We start from the raw sequence: 23197 nt of genomic DNA on the forward strand, positions 1-23197 counted from the left end.
GTTACAGAATCAGAATTGACTCCAGAATTGGAATTTTGTTCTTTGTGGCTATCAATACGTAGCATTATTGGATCCAAACGTCTCTTCTTATGGAGATGCCGAAACTGGCTCCGATTTCAGAGCCGATTCTGACTTCGGAGCCAATTCCGAATCCGGGGCCGTTTTCGATTCCGGAACCGATTACGATTCCGGAGCCAATTCCGGAGCCGATTCTGGAACCAGTTCCAGAGTCGATTCCGATTCCGAAGTCGAATCCAGAACTCATTTCAAAGCCGTTCCCGGAATCGATTCTGGAACCTGGTTCCGGACTTACTATCCGGAATCGATTCCATTAAACTTCGGAGCTAGCCGACGATTCCGACGAAAATTTCATTTTTCGCATCAGTAGTTGAAACGAAATGCTTGAGTAAAATAATTAATTATTTAATTTACTAATAATTAAGGAAACTAAGGTTATTCAATTCTTTCAAATTATTATAAAGCAGCTAGCTTAATACATATTTCATTTGTAACAAGATTCAAAAGTATGAAAATTTTATTCGAAATAGAATAACGAAGGAAGAGAGCATGGCTATGGACACAGTAAAACACACGAGAATAGCTAAGCGTCACGTTGTTCAGCGTGTGCAACGCATGCCCATCATGCCCATCCCTTTTTGTTTCCTTTCAGACAGGTCAAGTCGAAGTACGTCGAAGATTCATTATAGCTAACGGGAAAGGGAGTAGTATGCGTAGGTAATGACTTTCCTCAAAGGACTTTACGCAAAAGGCATGAGAAACTTAACGGATGGGAAAAGGTAACACAAGTATGCGCGCCCCTTTTGTTGCTTCAACAAGCAGCCGCACGAGTTACGTTTTTAAAAACAAAACACATATTGAAACAATAGTCTACACTCTAATACACAAACGTATGCGCGCGCGCTTTCGCACATTTGCGCGGTGTTTGCAATGAACCGTTTTTGCTGTGCTGGCGTTAACAAGCAATAAGTTTCAAGCACGACCCGGAACACACACACAGCTCAGCGGAGAAGCTACGCTTTTACAGGTCGAGCAGCACGGGTTTCGTATCCTTGGCACACTTTAGTATCGAATGCATTAGCTTGACGAACCCGGTGTCTTTCGGTTTTTCGAGCCCGCGCAGCAGTCGGTTCTTCATGACCGCCACAAACTCACGATTGCTTAGCTGGCCGTCCACTGGAAAGGAGAAAATTAAAAGAATATTAATTTCAATGCTTCACATAAGGTAAACGGCCCCAAACAACGTACTGTTTTCATCGAAAATCGTAAACACAACATCGATCACGTGGCTTGAAAGCTCCACCAGCGCCACCGTCCTGGCCACGTGCTTCAGCGTCTCCTGGTCAATCGAAGCGCCCGCAATGTGGTAAAACGTTAGCGCCGTGTCCACGTCGTTGATGTTGTTGAGAAAGTGGAAAAAGTTCAGATAATCTTCCTTCGAAATGCCCGAACCATGATCACGGAACCTGCAAAAAGGACGAGTTTGTTAAATTAATTCCAATCTTGCGTTATTTATACAGAAACAAGGCTCCACATACCGCTTCTTCACGCGCTTAATCTTCTTCACCTTCTTCTTCTGCGGGTAGCCGGCGTACGCAAGCAGCAGCTCCGCAAAGTCCGCCTCGCTGATGTTACCATTCTCGTCCGGATTTTTGCGCAAAAACTCGAGCGTCAGTATTTCGCGCTGCAGCTGCTGCTGGAAGTCGAGAAACTTCTCGATCGTCAGCTTCTCGTCGTTCTTCGGTCCGAAGAAGTACGTCGTCAGGGCTGAATTAACACCCTACATTTTGTGTACATCAAACAGAAGACAAAAAACAACGAAAACCGGCACCGAAAAGGAGGGAAAAAACGAAACAAAAAAAGAAAAAAAAACCGTTAATTCAGCATCAATCTTTACGATAGTAAAATTACTTTTTTTACTTTAAACGTGTTGCCCGTGTTCGCGTGATCTCTGTGTCTATTACCGATACTCGTTTGCTGGCGGATCAGATTCGCCACCTTTTCGAACTCCTCGCTGTCTACGTCACCGTCCCCGTTCAGGTCGAACATCCGGAACGCGATCTCGAAGTGGCGCCGGGATGCTGTGGATGGGAGAAGGTTGCAAAAAGAGAAAAAGAAAGAAAGAGAGAGAGAGAGAGAGAGAGAGAGAGAGAGAGAGAGAAACAGAAAATGGGAAGAGAGAACACGTTTAGTGATGTTTGCGAAAATTAACTCTAAAGATAAGAAATTGAATGTAAAGTGAATAACATAGACCATATAAAGATAAACAACACAAAATAGAGAACGTTGAAGTAGAAGAAGTAATGTGAAATAAATATTTGTACTTTACATTAATAAGAAAAAAACAACATCTAAATCTTCTATTTAGAGAGTAAAGGAGGAATAAAAGAAAGAGTAAAAACCTATTATCTACAATATTGCCTCAACAAGTAGGACAGGTATAAAAGAACAGTTTATCAAATATCGCACACACACACCCGAGCGCAACCATACACATATAAACACAACCTAATGCTGCTCTCCCCATTCATCCTGATCGATACCTGATTTTAGAACGTTTCCTGTGTGCTAGGTGATGCTTTAAAAAGTATCCTTAATGAAAGAGAGAGAATGATATACAAGACAAGCAGCCACAGCGCAACCTACAGCCCTTGGAAGGAGCATGGAGGGCAGCACAGACACACACACAGAGCGCAACAGCTTTGGCAATAATAACTCTTTCTACACACTACACGCTACGCGGCTACAACACAAACCCTTCAGCAGCAACAGCAAAGCGCCGGCACGGCCAAAAGCTTTCTATAACCTGGTCTTTCTCTCCCTCTCTCTCTCTCTCTCTATCTCTACGCGAAACATGGCAGCAGGTGGTAGCAGCGAAAATGGTTCGAAAATTGCTATATTTCCGCCTTTCCGATGTCCGAGCGAGGTCACCGAGCGAGCGTAAGCGCGTTTCGCGACCGTGGAAGCGGTCCGTTTTTGAACGAAGAACCGGAAATTGCCTCATCTGCTACAACCGACCAGTTTCCGTTGGCCGAGAATCGAAGAACACGGACAGGAGCGGCAACTACCACAACTACTACTACTACGGCTCGTTTCGGTCAGATCCTTTGCATGTTACGCGAGAAGTTCGCTGCCAGAGCGTTGAATTTAATACACACCCCCAAGAACGACCTCCTGTTGGGTTTGGGTATAAATTTGCTACAAGCATAAAATTACACATCCTTGTAGCCTTCCAGCCGAGTCGTTTTATGCACACACACAAAAAAACCTTGTCTTGCAGCAAGAACACACGATGAAAAACGACCCCGTCCTCCTCCATCGGTCAACAAGGAAAGCATCCGGAGAGCGCGCCCCCGTTTTTTGTCCTTGTTGATACTACCCCAGCGGGAAAGCATTTTCTATTTTTAGGCTTCCTTTTAAGGACACACTCCCGACCGATACATTTGCCCCGTGCGCACCCAAGCCCGCAACCCTGCGCTTGCCAGCAGCGGGTAAAGAGTGCAGCAGTGTAGTGTTTCCTGTTTCCCGTGCTGCTACAAACGCGCTACAAACAACAGGAAGGATGGATGGATGTGTGGATAAATGGACGAGGCTCAAAGCCTCAAAGCCTTGTGCTATTGCAAAGAATTCCGTCTTCCAATCCCAACTCCTCACAGAAGTAGGACAACAACAACAAAAACACAGCAAAATGCAACAGAATGCAACGGGTTTAAACAAAGAGGAAAACGTACCAACACAAAGAAGTAGAACACGTTGGTGGATGGGGTTGGGGGGCTGACATTCAACCGGGTGGTTCCCGTGGTATTGCCGTCCGGTAAGGGGCAAGGCAGTACCTCGTCGCACCGAACTGGTACACCGCGGGCCAACAAAAACAAGCGGAAGCATGGCACACATACCCACACGCGGAGAGCCATGGTGCGCTTGTGTTGGTTTTCCGTTTCCTTAACAGCCGTTTGCCTTGTTTCGAACGTTGTCGACGGATGGTGTGCCCGTGTGTGTGTGTGTTTGGGATGCATGATAAGAGAAGTGCAATCGTTAGTAAATATACACTCGAACACACTCACAGGAACGTGCGCGCGTGGTGGCGCGCATGACGCTCCTTTGAAAGCGTGTCGAATGATGGAAAAGAGAACCTTCATACACTACAGAGCCACAAACAAATAGCGAAACGGATGTGCACCTCCACTATAAAAACGGAGGACGCACGTCATTCGAATGACATCGGTTCGACGATCCTTTTTGCATCGACGAGTAGAGGAGGGCTCAAAGCAAAACAAAACTCCCCTCTTCACACAGTAGTGGTACCCATTTTTTTCAACTTAAACCCTTTGATGACATCAAGCTAGGGGTCTAGAGGGACATCAGTCTTTCGACCCCACAAGGAGGGGGGGGGGGGGGGGTGGAGGCAAAAGCATTCCAGGAATTTCGCGCGCGCAGGTCACAATCAATACACGATGGAGACGCCCGGTGGTTTGTTCGCGCGAAAGCTGGCTGGTGCGCGTGGCGGATGAAAGGAAAACATACGCCGGAAACCGAGCGCACCGAGTGCAAATAGTGTGCGCAAAAAAAGAAAGAAAGGCAAGCATGGTCAAGAGAGAGAGCAAGAGCGGGAGTGGTAAGAGAGAAGCAAACTACTAGAATGTTCTGGTAAAGCATTCTGGTTGCCGGTTTATTTTCGGAACTGATTAACCGACACACATCATAGTTGTGTGTGTGTGTTTTTTTTTTCTGCCCCAACGGTATGCCTGGAATGTGGAAAAGGATAATGGTAAAAACGTGTCTCACTTATAACGGTGATAATGGCGCAGAGAGCATGCCGATACAATCCCAAACTAGCAACTGGGTGACAGGGATAATCACGTTATTTAATAGACACAAACAGACACATTTTTGGGATTTTTGTGCCACGCTGTTCGCATGGACGCAGAATAGTAATATCTCTAACGCAATGGGGCAAAATTAGCAAGGCATCATTTTCGAGAGCGACATTTCCACCGGCCTTGAAATGAAATGAACTTTAAAACGCACTGCGCACAACAGTGCGAACCAAAAACATCATCAATATTGTGAACCCCCGTGCGGTAAAATATTGCCCCACGTGTATAAGCGACCGCAGCCACGGTGGTTCCACCTCGGAGCGATGAGCGGACATTAATGATTTGGGTTTCGATTTTTGTCATTAGTCGTTTCCCTAGATTTATTGTTTGGGTGTGCTCTTTCAGTGTGCTTTGCTATGCTTGCCCATCCAGATGGCGCCACTGTACCAAAGCTTGAAAACGAAAGTGGAGTAACACATTTGTTGATATTTAACACACACAACTAAGTGTAATTCCTGGGGAAAACATCAGTTTCATCAATTGCAAGTGAAAGAGGTGAAAAACGAGGAAAGCATTTTTATTCAAATGCTTAAAACTTAAACAGAGGAAGCTAGGGGCAGCTGAAATTTTGAGGAAAAATTAACACCATGACTTGCCATGATTCAGTGACTTCTCAAGTTTAAACTGCATGAGAGTGTAGGAAAAGAAGGGCGGGATCATTTAACTTTCAATGAGCTGTTTTCACTTATTGTGACATTTTTCATAAATATACAATTTACAGTCAATAAAGCTAAACTTTAGAAAAGAGACCGTGAAAGAAGAGAGACAAAAATCCTGTCCAAATAGCTGGTTTGCCGACCATAAATGTTTGTATTGGTATAAATAAAATCCAAGCACCAAAAAATAAAACCCGCAATCGGCATGTCTCACAAACTGCTGGATAAAATTGATAGAAATTTTGAATTTATGCTAAATCTAGTCATTGCCGCTAAATGTTATCTCTAACTCACCTATTTTTGTCTCTAATACAAATCCCATACAAATCAAACGTAGTTTTTGAGTTTACGCTTCGTGTGATGCAGGTATAAGGCACCAATTTTTGACAATGTATCACAATTTTTGCCCCTAAAGCATCAAGTTTTGACAGAGCGCATCAATTTTTTGTCTCTAACCCATCAGTTTTGGACTGCAAGTGTTTGCAAAGTTTAACGTAATGTCTGAAATTGTGTGTTGCAATTTTATTAAATTTAAGTTAAATAGTTAGTCATTTGATTGATTGATTCATTCATTGAACCATTTTTAAGCCAATTTTGGCAGTTTTAAACGAGTGGAAAAAGTTGGTATGTATTTGCAAGTGGCAATGGCTTGAGAATTAAATAAAATTCTTTTTTTTTCAGAAAAAAAGCAATTAATTTACACGATTTTGTAGTGTCTTGTGATGTCAAATAACAGTTGGCATAAATCTGCTCAACTGCCTAATAAAGGTATTCCTACAAGAGTCGAAAATTGTTGAAGTAGACACTAAAACAGGTTAGATTGAGTCAAAAATTGATGCCTGAGAGGCAAAAATTGGAGGTAACGACTATAACTATCCTACTCATGCTCGTCACGGGTTCAATCCCCGAATGGACCGTACCCCCATACATACGACAGACTATCCTGCTATGGGTAAACCAATAAGTCACTGAAAGCGAAAATTCACTCGTGGTATAGACAGGCCTCGACCGAAAACGGTTGTTGTGACAAAGAAGAGGAGGAATAAGAAGAAGAAGAAAAAGAAGAAGAAGAAGAAGAAGAAGAAAACGAAGAATTATCCTACATTTAATAAATCCACTGACATTTTTAATATTGCAATAAAACATTTTTAGGCAAATGTCCGCACAGGGACCATCGTGCTCAGGTCACCGCACGCAAAAATAAACCGCCACGTTTATGATACGACGGACGGGCCCCGCGAACGAGGGCGGATGGTCCCGCGCACATAATTAGAGAATCGGGCCCACAAACATCAACAACACGAACAAACAACACCCATGTTTTGATGACATGAAGGGGCTGGGGCCGTCTCTGCTGGGATTTGTGTATGCCCCGTCATCAAACTAATCATCATCGGTACAACGAATAGCACACAAAAGTGGGATCCCGTCGTGATTCCCAGCGCTGTCGCGATACACACTCCCTCGTGGGAGAAACTACAAACACTCCCTCGCTGCGGACGAGAAGAGGAGCGTCCTTCAAGGGGCAGAGCATGACAGGCAACGATAGCAGGATACATGCAAATCCTTCCCTTAATTAGTTCCAATCGTTTGCTGCACGCACGGACAGAGGAGCGAACCTTTGCTTGGTCTCTTTGCCCCCCAAAGGAGAGTGTCAATTGGTTTAAGCGACCGGACGACAGACAGACACAAGCACACACACTTCATTGACGAGCGAGCAACGATTTGGGCCATAAAGTCACAAAATCGTTTCACAACGTCACAACGTCAATGCTTGCACCCAATTCCTACTATTGAATGGGGTTCGGCAAACAATGGGACACTCTCCACACTGCATTCTTCCCTTTCCTCTCCGCCCAGAACCTATCGCTGAGCTGATAATTTATGATTCGTGTCCATGCGCTGGATTTGTGCCAACTTCAAGTGGCAAGTAGTAGTACAAGCGGACCCAATCCGGCTCCAGACACCATCCCCCTCCCCGAAAATTCCCCCGAAAGTAGAAAAAAGAACAGACACTGATCGAAAGTGAACGTTTTGACCAGCGCCAGCACCCATTCTTCCCCGTGCCTTGGCGGATGCCAACACACAAACGAGCCGCGCGTTCTCATTTTTGGCTGCCAGCCCACCGAAAAGTGGCGCCAAAGTGTTGTCTTCGCTTTGCAAGTGTGGAATGAGGGGGAATAGAGAGAGAGGGAGAGCTTTTTTGGGCTTTTTCGCGCCTCTTCCTTTGTCCCGAATGCCTGCTAGCCTGCGAGTGCCATCCTGCGAAGTTGGCCCGATGGTACTGCTGGTGCCAAAAAACGTGACAAGGACAAGATACTCCAAACGCAAATGCCCCGTGCGTATGTGCGTGTGTGTGTGTGTGAAAGGGGGGACACATCAGCCGGATGGTGGTCTCAGCTGAAAGGAGGAACATGAAGCTGTTTTCGCGTGAAGAGAGAAAGTGAATGCGCTAGAGCTTTTAAGCGCTTTTGGGTCGACTTGCTTCCACGAAACACGCACACACAGAGAGACGCTTCTACACTTTCACACACAAACGGACGTTTTGCGCTGTTGAAATCGTGTCCTTTCCTGCTACGGGGGGGGGGGGGGGAAACCATTCCTATCTACAGCACAAAAGGAAACACATCGAGTGTGTTGTATTGGTGAGTTCGCGTCCTCTTTTATGTTCGTGTGTGTCTGTGTATTGGTTGCGCTCTGGGGGTAAAAAGGATCTCAGGATATCATTGTGTGCGTGCTCGTAGCAGGATACATACACAAAAGAGCGCACCAAAAGGCTTGGTGCTGGTATATACGCAAATAGTGCAAAACTGGAAGGCACAAACACACGAACGGACGGAACGGAACGCCGGAGCAGGCTGCTGACGCGTTTGAACTTCGGTCCCTGGTGCTGCATTCAACAAGGTGGTGGCATTGGCTGCACAACACGCTCGAAGAGTGGGCAAACACGCTCTCCCGGTCCAAGGTAGCTGGCCAGTGGAACAGTACAGAACAGGCAGACGAACCACACAGGTGTGTTTGGTGCGTTTCTGTGCAGCACCGTTACTGTGCGTGCGTGTGTGACGGGTACGCTGTGCCGTGCGGAAGCTTCCAGCGAGTTGTGGGTTGTGTACGCGTTATCATGTGTGGTAATGCTTGGGTTTGCAATCGATAAAGGCACACACCACATCTTGGGTTCATTTTGCTTCTTCTACGAGGGAGGGCCTGGGACGATTAAAGTGCAATCAGCGATGACTCACGACGGCGCTCTGGTGGTGGTGTGGTAGCAGTAAGGTGCCAGTGCACAAAAATGGTAAAGCTTTTCCCCTCCTAAAGCGTGTACTGGATGTGATGTTCCTCACAGTTCGACGCTTATTAGCTACGTTTTTCCTCCCAATTGATAGTGTCTCTCAGTGTGTGTGTGTGTGTGTGTTGATGAATGTGCAAGTGTGTGCAAGCTTTGCGATACGACCAATCTCTACTGCTTCAGGACGAAGACGAATCGATTTGCGCGATTTGCGCGGTGATTGTGTGTTGTGATTTCATTACACCCGTACAAGCGCAAGCAAATACTGGTGCAGGCGAAGGGAAAATTATAACATTCACCCCTCTCCGGGGAAGGTTGTAAAGGCTGATGAAATCTATGTACAATATTTGCCTCCCCGCATCATCGTTCTCTACAATCTCCTAGCCCACTCTAAAATCTACTCAAAACGAAAGTATTAGCAAGCGCGTTTTTTTTTCCTACTTATCACTCCATTTTGCTTTCCAATTAAAACACGGCAGGCACGGCGGTGTTTGCAAACAATTCAACCAAAACACGTCAACCACCTTCTCCCCGATACCGATTCACTTTTGCATCCTTCCCATTCTCTCTCTCACGCGCAGTATTTGTACCGCATGACACAAGTACAACGAGAAACATCCGGACGGAACACGGACACTACAAACCCTACGTTTGAGGGGTTGGGGTTTTAGTTTGTTGTGTGACGGACGGTGTGGACGGAGGCACCACCACCACCATCATCATCACCGTTTCCGCAAGCATAACAAAAGGGACAGCCAGCGCTCAAGCAGTTCGCGCAACGACGAAGGACGCGCGCTGAATAAAAACAAACAAACGGTCCCTCCTCCTACCTTCTCTTTCGTTGCCTTTGGTTTGTTTTGCCCGTCCTCCTCGACCAAAAAAAAAGGAAGCAATTCCCTCTGGTGCCACACACACACACGCGCCTACCTATTCCTACCTAGTGTACATTCCCTCCCCGAGGGGATGGGACGGTACGTTTTTAATGACTCAATTAGTATGAAAACCTTTCATCACCGACCAGGAATGGCGGTGGAAGTTGTAGTCCCTACTGGAAAACTAAATTAAGCTCAGCTCGCGGTGGTTGTTTGCTTCGCGGTCGGAGTCGGAGTTCTCTCGCTAGACAAGCCTCCGTGTGTTTTTTTTTTTTCTAATTTCGTAAAGTGAATATTCCTTAACATTTGCTGGCAATATATGTAACGCTTCCTTCAACAGTAATGCATCGGTGAATGGATGTTCTAAAACGAGAAAAATCAGTGTAAATCAAAAGTATAATTCCAGCGTGATGTAAAACCAAAAAGTGTAAGTTAAAACAACAACCACACAGCACACAGCACACATCTTCCGAGCGTAATTTCCAAATGGTGCCACTGGTGTGCCACGGCTGGTAAAAGCCCCAGCCCAGCAGTGCAATGTTTAGCAAATCCACCTTTCTGAAGGGAGCGGCTGGTGCGGCTGCGACCGTCCTGTGCCCCGGTGGGGCCACTAGCAGCAGTGGAACAGCAACGGTCTGTGGAACCAGCAGCAGCAGCAGCAGCAGCAGCATCGCTGACAAGCATCGATTCCGCAAGATGGGCACGCTGCTACCGAGCCCGGTGAAGCTGTTCAGCAAACGGCGCTGCTACCTGTGCCTCAAGATAGCGATACTGGTCGTCGTGTTCGGGCTGTACTTTATGCTGCTGCTGCGCGAATCGATGAGCGCCCTGACCGGGTCGTCCTCCTCGTCGTCCGGCTCTACCTCGCCGTTCGCGTCGATGGCTTCGTTTGCCGCGCTGACGTCGCGCGGTGCAAAAAAGGCAGGCGGCGCCGGCAGCAGTGGCAAGCTGGATGCGGTGAGTATTTGATGCGGTGTGCGGAAAGCTCAATCATCTCCGCACTGATCGGCTCCATCATCATCATCGACATTCTGAATGTCTCCATACATAAATTAAACTGCTACAGTCACACCAGTAAGTGTTCCCAGCGTGCCAATCGCTCTCTGCGTACCTTCATCGATCAAGCCCCAGCCCGGCAGCAGCAGCAGCAAGTGGGGTAGTCGACCCGAAAGGAAGTTTTTAAGACTTTTCTTGGACGGCGAACGTTAATGGAAGCGTCCTCCTCGCCCTTCCATTTCTAGTCCTATTTTATGCCCTCCATACACTCTACTCCCTCATGTATAAACTAGCATCGTAATGTCCGTTAGTGTCCATCAAAAAGGATCAGGCACACACACACACACGCAGGCACAAACACAAAGGCATCATAGGGAAGAGTGTATCGAAAAACACGACTCCACAGCACATAAAGCTTTCCATTGCCGTTTGCCCGGTTCTTTGTAAAAACGATACACCGGGAAAGCCACAGCAGCTGGGCTGAACCCGGCGAAACTGGGAAACGGACACACGCTAAAGCTCGTTAAATATTCAAATGCGAATTTCTGTCCCAAGCCGCTAAGGGAGAGGATGATCTTGCCCACCGAGGCATGGACGCGGGCGAGGCGCTCTCTTTGACTATGAGTTAGTTTGAATTGTTCAGCGAAATAGCGAGGCGACCGCTCTTCTCGACGCAGACAGTTGATTGCAAACTGCCTGGCTCGGATAATGAATAATAGAATGAAACACTCACACACACACACGCAGCTCAGTGGTTGGTTTGCAGACCTGGTGGGCTTTTCCCCCGGCAGACGAAAGCCTCCATTCGCGCGCGCAATGAAAATGCAAAACTACTACACTTTCTTGCAATAGTCCAAACCCCTTGTCTCGGCTGGCTGGCCCAACGGAGACGCTCTGTCGCGAGTATGAAAAGTTGATGGATATTTGCTCATTTCCTTCTTTCTTTCCTTTTTTTGCAGTGGCAGGACAAGCGGCACCATCACGGCGGCGGCCGTGCCAAGCAGCAGGGTGGTTCCGGCCTGAAGGGACCACCGCCCGGGGGTGGCAGTAAACAGCGGCATCAATTTCCACCGCTGCAGCAGCATTCGCCGGCCGCCGATGGGAATGGCGGTGCGGGGTCGAACCACTCCACCCTGAATCCGGTGTACGAGTACTCGGACGAGATGAATGCCGCCGCCGAGACGGACTTTAACGAGCGGCGCATGGTGCTGTGGAACGTCTGTGCGGAGCACCGGATCGTAGGGAAGTATCCGCCGAATGCGTGGGAATTTTTCATCTCGCCCGGGCACGGCATTGCCTGGTGCAACATCTTCAAGGCGGCAAGCAGCACCTGGATGTACTATTTCAACATACTCGGTGAGTTGTGAGGGAATTGGAATTGGGACCAAAAGGAGCTCATAAAACACACTAAATGGCTTACCCCCAACAGGAGGATACAGTGTGCAGTACCTGCAGCGGACGAAAGCGTCACCGATCGATCTCGCCCGGAAACGGTTTCCCCGACCCACCGCGAACGAGCTGAACGACTACATCTCCAACACGATCTCGTTCCTGATCGTGCGCGAACCGTTCGAACGGTTGCTGTCCGCCTACCGCAACAAGCTGGAGGGTTGCCGCAACAAGTACTACAAGCTGCTCGGCGAACAGATTGTGAAAAAGTTCCGCAAAGCTCACCCACCGAAGGGTGTGGTAAGTGTTATTAAATCCTTGCTTTTGCATCTCCTCTCAAAGTGGGTGAGGCTAATGCTATGCTGTGCCATTTACAGAAACCACCCCACGGGCCGACGTTTCGCGAGTTTCTCGAGTTTCTCGTCAGCCACTACCGGTCGGGCGGCCGGTTCGACGAGCACTGGAGCCCGGTGTACTCGTTCTGTACGCCCTGCAGCATCAACTTTACGCTGATCGCCAAAATGGAAACGTTCCAGCGGGACAGCGAGTACATCATACGGCAGGCCGGGCTGGAGACGCTGCTGCTGAACAAGATGCCGCGATACAAGGCGCGCTGGATCACGAACCGGTCGACGAGCGACACCCGGAACCTTATACCGAGGTGAGTGTTTCGGAGTTACAGGAAGCAGCAATTAGGGGAAGAAGATTAATGAATTGTTTTGTCCTTCCCGTTTTGGCAGATACTTTGCACAAATCGACGAGAAGCTGCTCACGGACGTGCTGGAGATCTATCAGCTAGACTTTGAGCTGTTCGGGTACAACAGCACCAAGTACTACGGCTACGTCCAGTCGCCCGATTACGGATAGCGTGCAGCGACGACCCGGGGCAGGGGCAAAGTACTTTAAAAGACTAAAAACTGAACAAATGGGCTGAACAGTTGCAAAGAAAGGCCACAGTTGGTATTGTGTTGCCGGTCCCTTTGAGGACCAGGGCGATCGGTGCGAGGATTACGGTGCGTGTGTGCGTGCTTAAGTGTGTATCTATTAGGCACCGACAGCCGACAACCCGATGTGAGCGATGTTTAGATGTTTAGATAATTGTTTTAGAAATTCACCAAAGAAGATGAATGTTTTTTCCTTATACAACCAAAACAAAACAACCAAACCAAAGTGTACACCGATATTTATACATTATACTTCATTCAAACCTGTGCGCGAGTGAGCGATCTCTCACCGCCATCTCATGGCCCTCCCAGTGTTTGAATATTTCTAGTTTTTTTTTTAATATACAAATTGCTGCACTGCAAATCGTGATAAATAGGTTCAACCGCCGCCGTGAGTTTTTTGCGTTACACGCCACCAAACTTAGGAAGATAGTTATAGCTTCAAAATTTCAATCCCGGCACCGCTACTACTGCAGCTCCCTTGTGTAGTGTAAGGAGCGAGTTGAGTTATTTGAACTGTTAAAGACGGTATATTTATGCTCTTATAAAAAGCATGCTCTTATTTAGCACAAAAAATCCTTTAAACCAACCGAACAGAGAGCACAGCGTTGAGGCGACGGGAACGGTTCGTGTGAGAGCTTATGGATTTTTAATCGTTAACTTTTTACCACCGGGCAAAAACCACGCAAAAACCTGAGACAGAGTACAGATAATGCAACATTCTTTAGTGTCAGAATAGTCAATAGATAGTAGCCAGAATTAGCCAGAATAGACAGGATGAGAATATGTGTTTTTTTTTCAGTCAGCATCTTTTTAGTAATGCTTGTTCTCCCTGGTCCGCTGCGATCACCTGATTGCTTTTCTAAAACGCTTCCTGTTCCAGCCGAACCAGCAGCACCACCGGGTAACGAAACGATGTAACGAAATGAGATGTGGTAGCGATGCAAACAACGCAAACAAACCTTTTGGGAGGTTCAAAGTGCCAAACAGTAAGAAAAACAACATACGGAAAGCAGCTTAAACCTGCTTCACCCTTGAGGCGTGATGATAAACGTGTAGAAAAATAGGACAAGTTTGAAGAGAACGAATGTGCGCTTTCACGAAATGGACTGGCTGGTGTAGGGTAAAAGAGACCACACACTGTGTACACTTCTGTAGTTTGCAAATCGAGCGTGAAATATTCGCACGGAGAACTACTTGTTCCCCTCCCTCCCCGGCCCGGTAATGTCTACGTCCTAGAATAGGTGGCGAACTATTTACAACCCCCAAAGCAAAACAAAAAACGATTAATGAAGAACGGTAAGATGGTAGTAGCACGGAGCTGTTCGATATACCCTGTTGTACACGTGGTGGAAGTAATAATTATAACAAAGAAACACATTTACACGCATCGAACGGAAAACAGCGGCACGAAACGAGAAAAAAAACGCGACAAACGAGACTAATAGCGGTGAAGGTAGAACAAGGGAACTAGAGAACTAGAGCGAATGGAAGAGCACGAAACAAAGATATAGATAGAGAGAAAAGAAGAGAGTCACTTGAGCAAGGGATGGTTTTGATAAACATATTTAACAAACAACAACGTTCGGAAAACTAAACAAATCAAAATTCTAAATTTTGACCCAATGTACTTGATTTTACGTCTTTCTTTTCCAAAAATGCAAAAAAAAAACGTGTCGTAAAAACCACTGTCGTGTATTCTCATCGTAAAATTGTAGCTAGAACGAGTTCAAGTGTGTGTGTGTGATCTAAAAGAAAAGCCAAAACAAACGTGTGTTGCGAAAAAGAAACTAAACCCACGACGATGTTAATATGTAGGATTGAAACGTTTCAATGACAGGAGGAGACGGAAAGGCAAAAGAAAATACTATCGGCAAAACTCGAAATGTAATCGTAAAACAACCTTGATGCTAGTGACTATATAAAAACACTACACCTATATATATATATAAATATACATTAACACACATATATGAACCTATGCGATGATGAACAAAACAAACAAACAAACAAACAAAACCATTTACAACCCTCTATCTTCATCTGTAAATCAATTTAACACTGTTTATGAAATGAAACAACATGACAAAAAACCTACAGAATTATAGTCCCCGGTTTAGAGAGTATATTAAACGCGCTCACTCATACACATACACACACACACACACAAAATATACAAAACAAATCATAAAACAAACGTTAGAACTTTAACTAACCGAAAAACGGTATGAAATTAATAAACAGGTTTATCTAAACAAACACAGTAAGTGGACAAGTAAGTGGAAGTAACATTAGCAGCAAAAGAAATGGAAAACAACATGAGAAAACGTTGAAGTAAAATCTACACACAGAAAATACAGACGGAAAACGGAGGAAGAAAGAGAGAGAGAGAGAGAGAGAGAGAGAGAGAGAAAACAAAGCAACAAAGGAAAGCAACAGAGAGTTTGCTAACCTGCTAAAACCCCCACACATTAATTACACAACACGGTTCGTAGATATATATAGGATAAAAATACATAAAAAAATATGTTTTCATTTCGTCGTTTGTCAAACTATGTACCTTTGAGATATTTTTAAACAATCCCCCAAACCCAAAGAACAAATACAAACGATAACATATACAGAGATACAAACATTACACACTGTAGCAGTTGGATGAAACGATGACGAAAGAACGTAGAAGAGAAGATAATTACACAATAAAGCACAACAGAAGTATAAAAGTAGAACAGAGGACATTTACAACGAGAGTACATCTACACTTTCCAGAAAGTCCACAATATGGCGAAGAACCATAAAACCATAAACTCCATCATTAACACCACATAGACACACGAACGCACACCGAGAAATAGCAAACGGAAATAGTAGTAAAGCGGCAAAAGATATACCCACGGGGTTTCGTGAGAGCAAAAGTCAGTGGGCTACACTAAGTACACAACACATCACTGAACATACTCTACTGAAAGAATCGTCTATCGATCGAATGCCGAGCACCGGGGCAGCGGGTCGATAGTGTGCGTACAGACATACACACACAGCATGATACATTTGGATAGACTGATTCAATAAAAGTTATAAAGTATATAGAAACCACTTGCAACCAGCTGTCGTCTACTTGTTTTTGGTACAACAATTGTGGTTTCTTTTGGAATTTTCGACATTTGTTTATGCAAAACTGGTTCGAAACCGTCCGATTACCGGTTTGAAAGGATGAAATTATAAGCACAACAATCATCATTACTATTTTCCTACTTACTTGACAGAACGGTCAGCAGAAAGATGTAGTCGGAGAACGAGATCAGCCCGTACGCACCGAGCTTGTAGAAGATGCTGTCACTGTCCAGATGCAGATCCAGCCGGGTCGAGACGCTCTAGAAGAAGGGAAAGACGCGCCCGTGCGCACATTAGTTTACCGTTGTAGGGGATGGGACGTTCGGTCTCTGCTGGCTACGTTTGTTTTCACTATGTATATAAATATATTTATAAAATCCAAACCAAAACGGCAAAAAGGCTGAGCGAGACAGGCTTAAAGGCAGCGGGGAGCAACAGGGTGAGGTAAGGGGGTGGGGTGGGGAAAGGGAGCATTTTTTTAACTGGCATGGGAAAGGATTCGGGGAATTTGTTCGACAGAAAAGCAAAGCAGAATAAGAGAAAATGGAATTAAAATCAACGTTTTATTAAATTATAATTGGAGAGAGAAAACATCTCCAAACGCGAAGTGGAAAAGTAAATTAGGAAAAAAAAGGATGTGGACTGGGGGAAGGAAGGGAGTGTAAAAAAGAGCAGATTTAAGGAATGGGAAAAACAGGAAAACGCAAACCATTTCACCCATAAATACATCACATTAATAAATACGAAACGAAAATCTATATCGGGGCCGCTCGGACGTGCTCTGCTTGAACGAAGGAAATGTTGGTACGATTTTTGAGAGTAGTAGCTAATTTTGTTATTTACTTTTGCATAATCTGATCTTTTTCCTTTCTAATTTAATTATATGATTTTTTTCCATTTCTTTCCCACAGAACCAAGCAGAACCACGAGATTTTGTTTATGTTAGTATGTAGAAACAGTCTTAGCACTAACAGCTAAAGAATCGTTGAATGTACTATTGCAAAACATCACTAACGAGAACACCAAAAACAGTGTGCAGTAGTTTTACTCCTTTGTTAGTATCACACCTGGTTATCCTTAAGCAAAAAAGCTAAAGTGTAAGTTTAACTGCGTTGCCCATCTAAACAGGGCAACACGCACAAACACAGCACACCAAACAGGACGAAGGAAAGAAACATCGATTCATTGATCAGAGCCGAAAAAATCATGGTCCGATTAGAGAAATGTTTAAATTAAAGAGCGAGCAGTAAGATCGAAAGAAAAAGGAAATGGAAAAATGGAGCAGAATATGGAAAAGCAAGACTAAAATGTCCCAAAGACCCGAAAGGGAGGCGGTGATTGAGCGGTGAAAAATATCACATGAATCCAATGGAATCGGTTAATTAGAATTAGAAGGAAAGAAAAAATGTGAGGAATAAACTAATAAAAGGATTTATGATACAATGTTCAACTCGAATTTGATAATGATTATTGCAGTAAATGTTGCACAGAGTAAAAATGGCCTATGGTATGTATATAGCCTATGAGAAAGATATGAGTCGGATTTAGCATGGTTATTAATTGTTCACATTTCGAGTAGAAAAAATAGCTCACGCACATGCAAGCAAGGTGTCAATTTAGTTCGTGCATTTTTTTTATTAAGCTTTCTTTTATCATTGCAACAGCTAGTAAAACATTATGTGCAGGCAATAGCGCAAACAGTTTGCTTTTTTTCATAAAGTGAGGTGCATAAACCAATACTTTCATTTCATTTGCTGGTTTGATTCGCAAACCCTTCTGTCTGTGTTTATCTTTACCGTTGAAGAGCTAATAACGTTCCGCTTGTTAGTAGTGGTAGCAAAATAGCACATTAACTAAAGAAATACTAAATGCTATTCAGGTGCCACCTAAGAGACTGTTATTGTTTATAATAGCGCCAAGTAAAACTAAACAAAAACGATAGCATTCAAGTAACAACCACCAAGAGAGAAGAGCAAATGTTAGAGAATGGTAAGTAGATAAAACGAACGAGAGCCAGCAAGAAAAACAAAACACAACCGCTCTAACAGCATTCAACAATAGACAGTAAAAGTTAGATGTAAAATAGAGCACAATAAGAAAGAAACAAATAGACAAAGATAGTTAGTTAGAAATAGAAAGAGAGAGAGAGAGATAGTTGGAATAAAATAGTTTTGTAGTCAGCGAGATAAACAAGGGGATACTGGCTTTGCTTTTTTTTTAGTTCATTCGTTCGGGTTCGCGTCTGAGCGATCTTGAGCGAAGAGTGTGTGTTTATGCTTTCGTTTCGTTTGGTTTTTTTGTTTTAAATTCATCCCCAACTTTTTATGCAATACCTCTTCAATGCTCTGAAAGTACACGAAATTAAAAGTTTGATTGAGCATCAAAAGCAATAGATTAGTTAACATAGTGGTTCAGGCATGAAGTAGTGAAAAGGGGAATAAGAAGTTTTGGACGAATGCGCTAGAGCGAGATTACTATTGAAATGTTTCCGTGAGCGTATAAACAAAAATGACACGAAAAGTAGTACCTAGAAAAAAATGTATGATAGCTTAAACGTTGCTTTATTTGTTTTCCCATAAAACGATCGTTATTTATAACTTTTGTCATATTTTTTGTCCTATACTCATGTTTTGGCCAATTGGTTGAATAAAACGTTAAGTGTCGTGAAAATGGCCAGATGAAGATGATAAGTATGACGCATCGTATTGCGGAACTTACTCGATAGTGAAAGAATCAAATAAAAACTTCAAAATAGAAAAAAAAGAACATAGCATAATTATTTAGAAAACAATACAATATTACAAAACAATGTTACATCAACACAGAGAGAAAACAGTTGTGTCCATTCTCAATGCGCACAGCAAAGATTGGCTTAAAACAAAGAAATAAAGCCATCAGATATAATGACAAAAAGCAATAAAACACATCTAAAATAGTACATGAACGAAACGAAATGGTTAAACGAAGAAATAAAAATCAAATAACAACACTGGCTTGTAGAGAAAACACACGTTAGAGGTGGTGAGAAACAAAAACACAAAAACACAATAAGGCACATAGAATAGATTTAGTTTATAAAACCAAAAGTAAAGAACAAATACATTGACTTCCTTAACTCATCCAATAAACCTCAAAAACGGAAAGCGAACAATTATCAAAAAAAAAACAAGGGAAAGGAGATTAAAAGCAAGATAGAGAAGAGACAGAGTATGTGACCGGGTGAGGAAGAAAAGAGAAGAAACTACAAGAGCAAATTGACAATGTGGACAAACTGTCTCAAGAACAAAACAAGAAAAACCGGGAAACAGTAGATGTACAGGTAGTGTACAGTGTCATGAGGCGAATGTGGCGGAAAACTATTCGACTCATGCCGATAAGTCGAAAGTGAATTGTAAAGTGAATGTACGTTCTAAAACTTGTGACACATTCTTGCATTATAGAGAGATAGGGCGAGAGAGAGAGAGTGAGTGAGACATAAATCGAGTATTGTTTTTCTTTGTATTATTAGCAAAAGTGTAGAGCACAGAGGTAAGAAGTGTGTCCAAAAAATGTAGATTTATTCGTAAAAAATTGAGTCCAAAATAACTTAGAATAATCCAAGAAACATGATAATTGTATTGTATAGAGGTGAGATGTGTATATGTGTGTAAGTGTAAAAGTGTGTGATTTGTGAATTCTAAGTACATCTAATGGAGTGGATTAAGTGGGACAGAGTAAGGGCAGAGATAACAAAGCGTAAGACTTACCTTCGCATCATATCGCTTGTACTGATCGAGTCCAAGTCCTGGCGAACGTGAGGGCAGGATACGGGCGCCACGGGTGTCATGGAGAAGAGTATAAACAAATAAGTTAGTATAACTATGAACAATTGAACACACTGCTGCCACGTGTTAACAAAGGTGTGTTTAAGTGAAGAGAAAAAACGTGCTTAAATATTTTGCATTTCGTGGTGAAATTAAAACGATACAGAAAGCAGTTAAGCGGTTAAATCACCTTTTCCTTTTGTCGCTTACAATAGGAAAAACATAGTTAGAGCGTGCAATTTAAATATAACTCTCTTATACAGTGCTTGCGGGTTACTCAAACTCAAAATCTTACACAGTAGCAAAAAACAAAAAAAGGAAAAATTAAATTGTTAACAAATAAAACCGCACATTGAGCAACGGCTACGTCTACTACTACAACGAGTAAGTCCAAATACCCTCTGGTTGTTTCATTCCCGGTGTCATGCTAGTAAGGAAATCGATCGGCGTCATGAACACCTCGACGCCATCGTGAATGGTGGCAAAATAGCGGAACACCTTGTCGGGCGTGCTGTACTGACGGATCCGGTTCTCATATTCGATAATCTGCCAGGGGGAAATTTTTGGAGAGAGTAGTTTGACGACATAAGCGCAAGTTATGATTCACTGTTCAATGTTCAATATCAACATGGGAAGGGATGATCAATGGCCGGATGATGATCATGCAACAACTAAAAACAAAACTCATTGACATGGAGTAGGAACATTTTTGAACAGTTGGGAAATAAATTACAAAATTATATGAAACAATACTCAAAAATAATAATCTTAATTGGTATTTGAAAGAACAAGGATCCCTTTAACGCGAATCGGGTTAAACCGTTTACTTTTATGGAACAATATTTGATTCATCATTTAGTTTGTATTGTACGTATTACGTCCCTAAATTACGACGATTATCAGTTACCCCAGAACCAACCGCTACATAATCTTAATCCTCCTTTTTGGACCCTTTAGATGCCATTAATTATCAACTTAAACATTTATACAACATTAATCTCTCTTTGCTAGCCTAATACTACTACTTTTTAGCGTTTACACACGAATACACAAATGGCTATGTGTTTGTTAGTCGACATAATATACGTTTAGTAATCTATCAGTTCTCGAAGCCTTCTGATCGGTCTTGTATGTTAAGACCCTCTTAAGACTTGCACTCTACTCTACACGGTGGAAAATGTTAGTATCCATTGAGCCTAAACACACACACACACATCTGTTAACGTACGTATAAAAACGGATGAAAAATACAAATGAAAATGCAAAATTGCTGCCAACATTACCCTCCGGCTGTTTCATGCCCGGTGTGATCGCGCGCAGAAAGTCGTACGGTGTCATATAGACCGTGGACGTTTCGCCGTGTATCAGCTTGATGGTGGAAAAGTATCGAAACACTTTGTCCGCCGTAGCGAACGTGCGCAACCGGTTCTCATACTCGATGATCTTTGGTTTGTACACGGCGGCAGCAGTTGAGCAAACACAGCAAACAGTACACAGCAAAAGGCATTTTTACATCAAGGGCGGTGATGATGATCGTGGAGAGCAATAGAGAGAAAGAGCATGTGTCGGTTGACATTTACAGGCGGGCCCGTGGGCAGGAAGTGGACCACCACGCGTTGGGTGATTGTTTCGAAAGCGTGCGCGGTTGTGTGTATGTGTGTGCAATTCGGGTATCGGAGAAGCAGAATTGGGTTGCGGTATCGACATCGACGGGAAAATCCAAACACGGATTTAAAGGTGTTCGTACGATTGGGTGCGACAAATAGAACAGATCGAAAACCGCGAGACGTCCGCGCGCGCATCGAAGGAGCACATAAAACGTAAGTGGGGTGAAAAAGAAAAATGGTACAATAATCACAATTATTTTATAGATAACAAAAACAAAAATATGATAAAGAGTAACATCGAAACGATAGCAAAAGATAAAGGAGCGTTCGGAGGTTGTAATATCCGAATTTGAAAAAAGAAAAAGATAAGCAAACGAAATTATAACTTTACGTTATATGCATGTATCGATGATATCTATTTTTGGGACTAGATAAACAAAGGGTGATCTTTCCAAGGGAATCATTTCGCAACGTCCGATTCCTTCCCATCCTTCCATCACATTACCTTGCGATCGCGGAAACCGATCTTTTCCTTACGACTCTTCTTTCTGCCCTGTGCATCGACATCGCTTTCCGCGTCGGCATCTTCCTCCTCCTGCTCCAGCTCCTGGGTGCCGTTCTGCTTGCCCATCTCCACACCGGCGTCAGCGTCCACCTTCGGCCAATTAATTGCAGCCCCGAGCCTGTCGCGGAAACGGAAAGAATACAAATCGGTCAGCTGAATGGCATAACACAGCACAGCACATTGCGCTGGCTTATTTGCTTACTTCTTCCAATCCAGACACGAGCCCACCATCACGCTGCACAGAAACACGTAGAACAGCTTCGTGTACAGGGGTTCCTTTTCATGCTGATGGCCGAAATTTTTGTATCCTCGCTGGCGCTGCCGATTGGAGTCCTGCCAAGCAGTCCCGGGCACCACCCGCAGGGTGTGTTCACCCGCCGCTCCAAGCCGTGCGGCCTGCGACGGTCCGCCCGAGAGCGTGGAAAGGAGCCTCCAGTGCGCCGGATGAATTCCATATCTTCCGGACAGCAGCACCGGATGAACTGGGCCTTTCGACAATCCACCGACACCACGATTCAGCACTCCGGAAATTTTCCGCAGCAAGGCCATAGTCTTTCGCCTGTGTTTCACTGGTACGGCCGGATCGTTTGGGCTGTGTAGTAATAGTTGCAGCACATCACACGGTTTAACATACGAAAATTTCACATACAACACACGAAAAAAGGTTTTACCTTCACTGCCCCCGTAGAACGTATGGTAAAGATTTTGGCCCAATTTCAGATTTTCCTTGTGGAGAATACACACACACGGAATAGAAGAAAAAACACCTGGAAGTGATTGCCCTATCGAAAATAATCAATTTTTTGCACGTTAAAAATAGAACACCAACGAAAACATTCCCGATGACACTGTTGACAGCTGCGCAAGGACGCACAAGGTTGCTATAGGCGCGGTGTTTGTAATCGTTCCGTTATTTTAAATCAATTTGTACAATTTATTGTGCTGATTAAATGTTCGTTTGCTAATTTTGAGTATTTTATATCGAATTTCCTTTCTTTGTGCAGCTGTGAAATGAATCAAACAGCCTCTTTTACAATACACTTGCCGCAAATAAACAATATGCGCACTAA

The 23197-nt window shown here is 44.0% G+C and overlaps 2 protein-coding genes across 11 annotated transcripts; one reads left to right on the forward strand and one right to left on the reverse strand.

Moving 5' to 3' along the window:
* Positions 1–500: 500 nt before the first annotated feature.
* On the reverse strand, positions 501–22991 carry LOC4578197 (calcium uptake protein 1 homolog, mitochondrial). 4 transcript variants are annotated; one of them, XM_061662930.1, is made up of 10 exons: positions 22799–22991; positions 22330–22719; positions 22068–22245; positions 20354–20501; positions 19899–19936; positions 16298–16412; positions 1939–2099; positions 1557–1798; positions 1267–1484; positions 501–1194 (listed from the first exon to the last, which is right to left on the reverse strand). In XM_061662930.1, the coding sequence occupies exons 2-10, from the start codon at positions 22674–22676 to the stop codon at positions 1040–1042; spliced, it is 1602 nt and encodes a 533-aa protein (XP_061518914.1). In that variant the 5' UTR covers positions 22677–22719; positions 22799–22991; the 3' UTR covers positions 501–1039. The 4 variants fall into 4 exon arrangements, with proteins under 4 accessions (XP_061518914.1, XP_061518912.1, XP_319870.4 ...); XM_061662928.1 differs by having other exon boundaries at positions 1930–2099; XM_319870.5 differs by lacking the exon at positions 20354–20501 and adding an exon at positions 21239–21398.
* On the forward strand, positions 8307–16134 carry LOC1280070 (carbohydrate sulfotransferase 11). 7 transcript variants are annotated; one of them, XM_061662936.1, is made up of 6 exons: positions 8307–8455; positions 10050–10666; positions 11665–12061; positions 12135–12394; positions 12472–12755; positions 12835–16134. In XM_061662936.1, the coding sequence occupies exons 2-6, from the start codon at positions 10247–10249 to the stop codon at positions 12959–12961; spliced, it is 1488 nt and encodes a 495-aa protein (XP_061518920.1). In that variant the 5' UTR covers positions 8307–8455; positions 10050–10246; the 3' UTR covers positions 12962–16134. The 7 variants fall into 7 exon arrangements, with proteins under 7 accessions (XP_061518920.1, XP_061518915.1, XP_061518918.1 ...); XM_061662931.1 differs by having other exon boundaries at positions 8312–8679; XM_061662934.1 differs by having other exon boundaries at positions 8312–8617.
* Positions 22992–23197: the final 206 nt, after the last annotated feature.

The sequence above is a fragment of the Anopheles gambiae genome, chromosome 3 (assembly GCF_943734735.2).
Source record: "Anopheles gambiae chromosome 3, idAnoGambNW_F1_1, whole genome shotgun sequence".
Lineage (NCBI taxonomy): Eukaryota > Metazoa > Arthropoda > Insecta > Diptera > Culicidae > Anopheles > Anopheles gambiae.

Bases quoted from the DNA above. Each gene is read 5' to 3' on its own strand.
- LOC1280070 (XM_061662936.1), top strand. From the start codon at position 10,247: ATGTTTAGCAAATCCACCTTTCTGAAGGGAGCGGCTGGTGCGGCTGCG. The intron at 10,667-11,664 runs GTGAGTATTTGA...CTTTTTTTGCAG, and splicing joins GCAGTGGCAAGCTGGATGCG to TGGCAGGACAAGCGGCACCA. The intron at 12,395-12,471 runs GTAAGTGTTATT...TGCCATTTACAG, and splicing joins CTCACCCACCGAAGGGTGTG to AAACCACCCCACGGGCCGAC.
- LOC4578197 (XM_061662927.1), bottom strand. From the start codon at position 22,676: ATGGCCTTGCTGCGGAAAATTTCCGGAGTGCTGAATCGTGGTGTCGGT. The intron at 22,246-22,329 runs GTAAGCAAATAA...TTTCCGCGACAG, and splicing joins TCGTGTCTGGATTGGAAGAA to GCTCGGGGCTGCAATTAATT. The intron at 16,413-19,898 runs GTAAGTCTTACG...CCCTTCTTCTAG, and splicing joins ACAAGCGATATGATGCGAAG to AGCGTCTCGACCCGGCTGGA.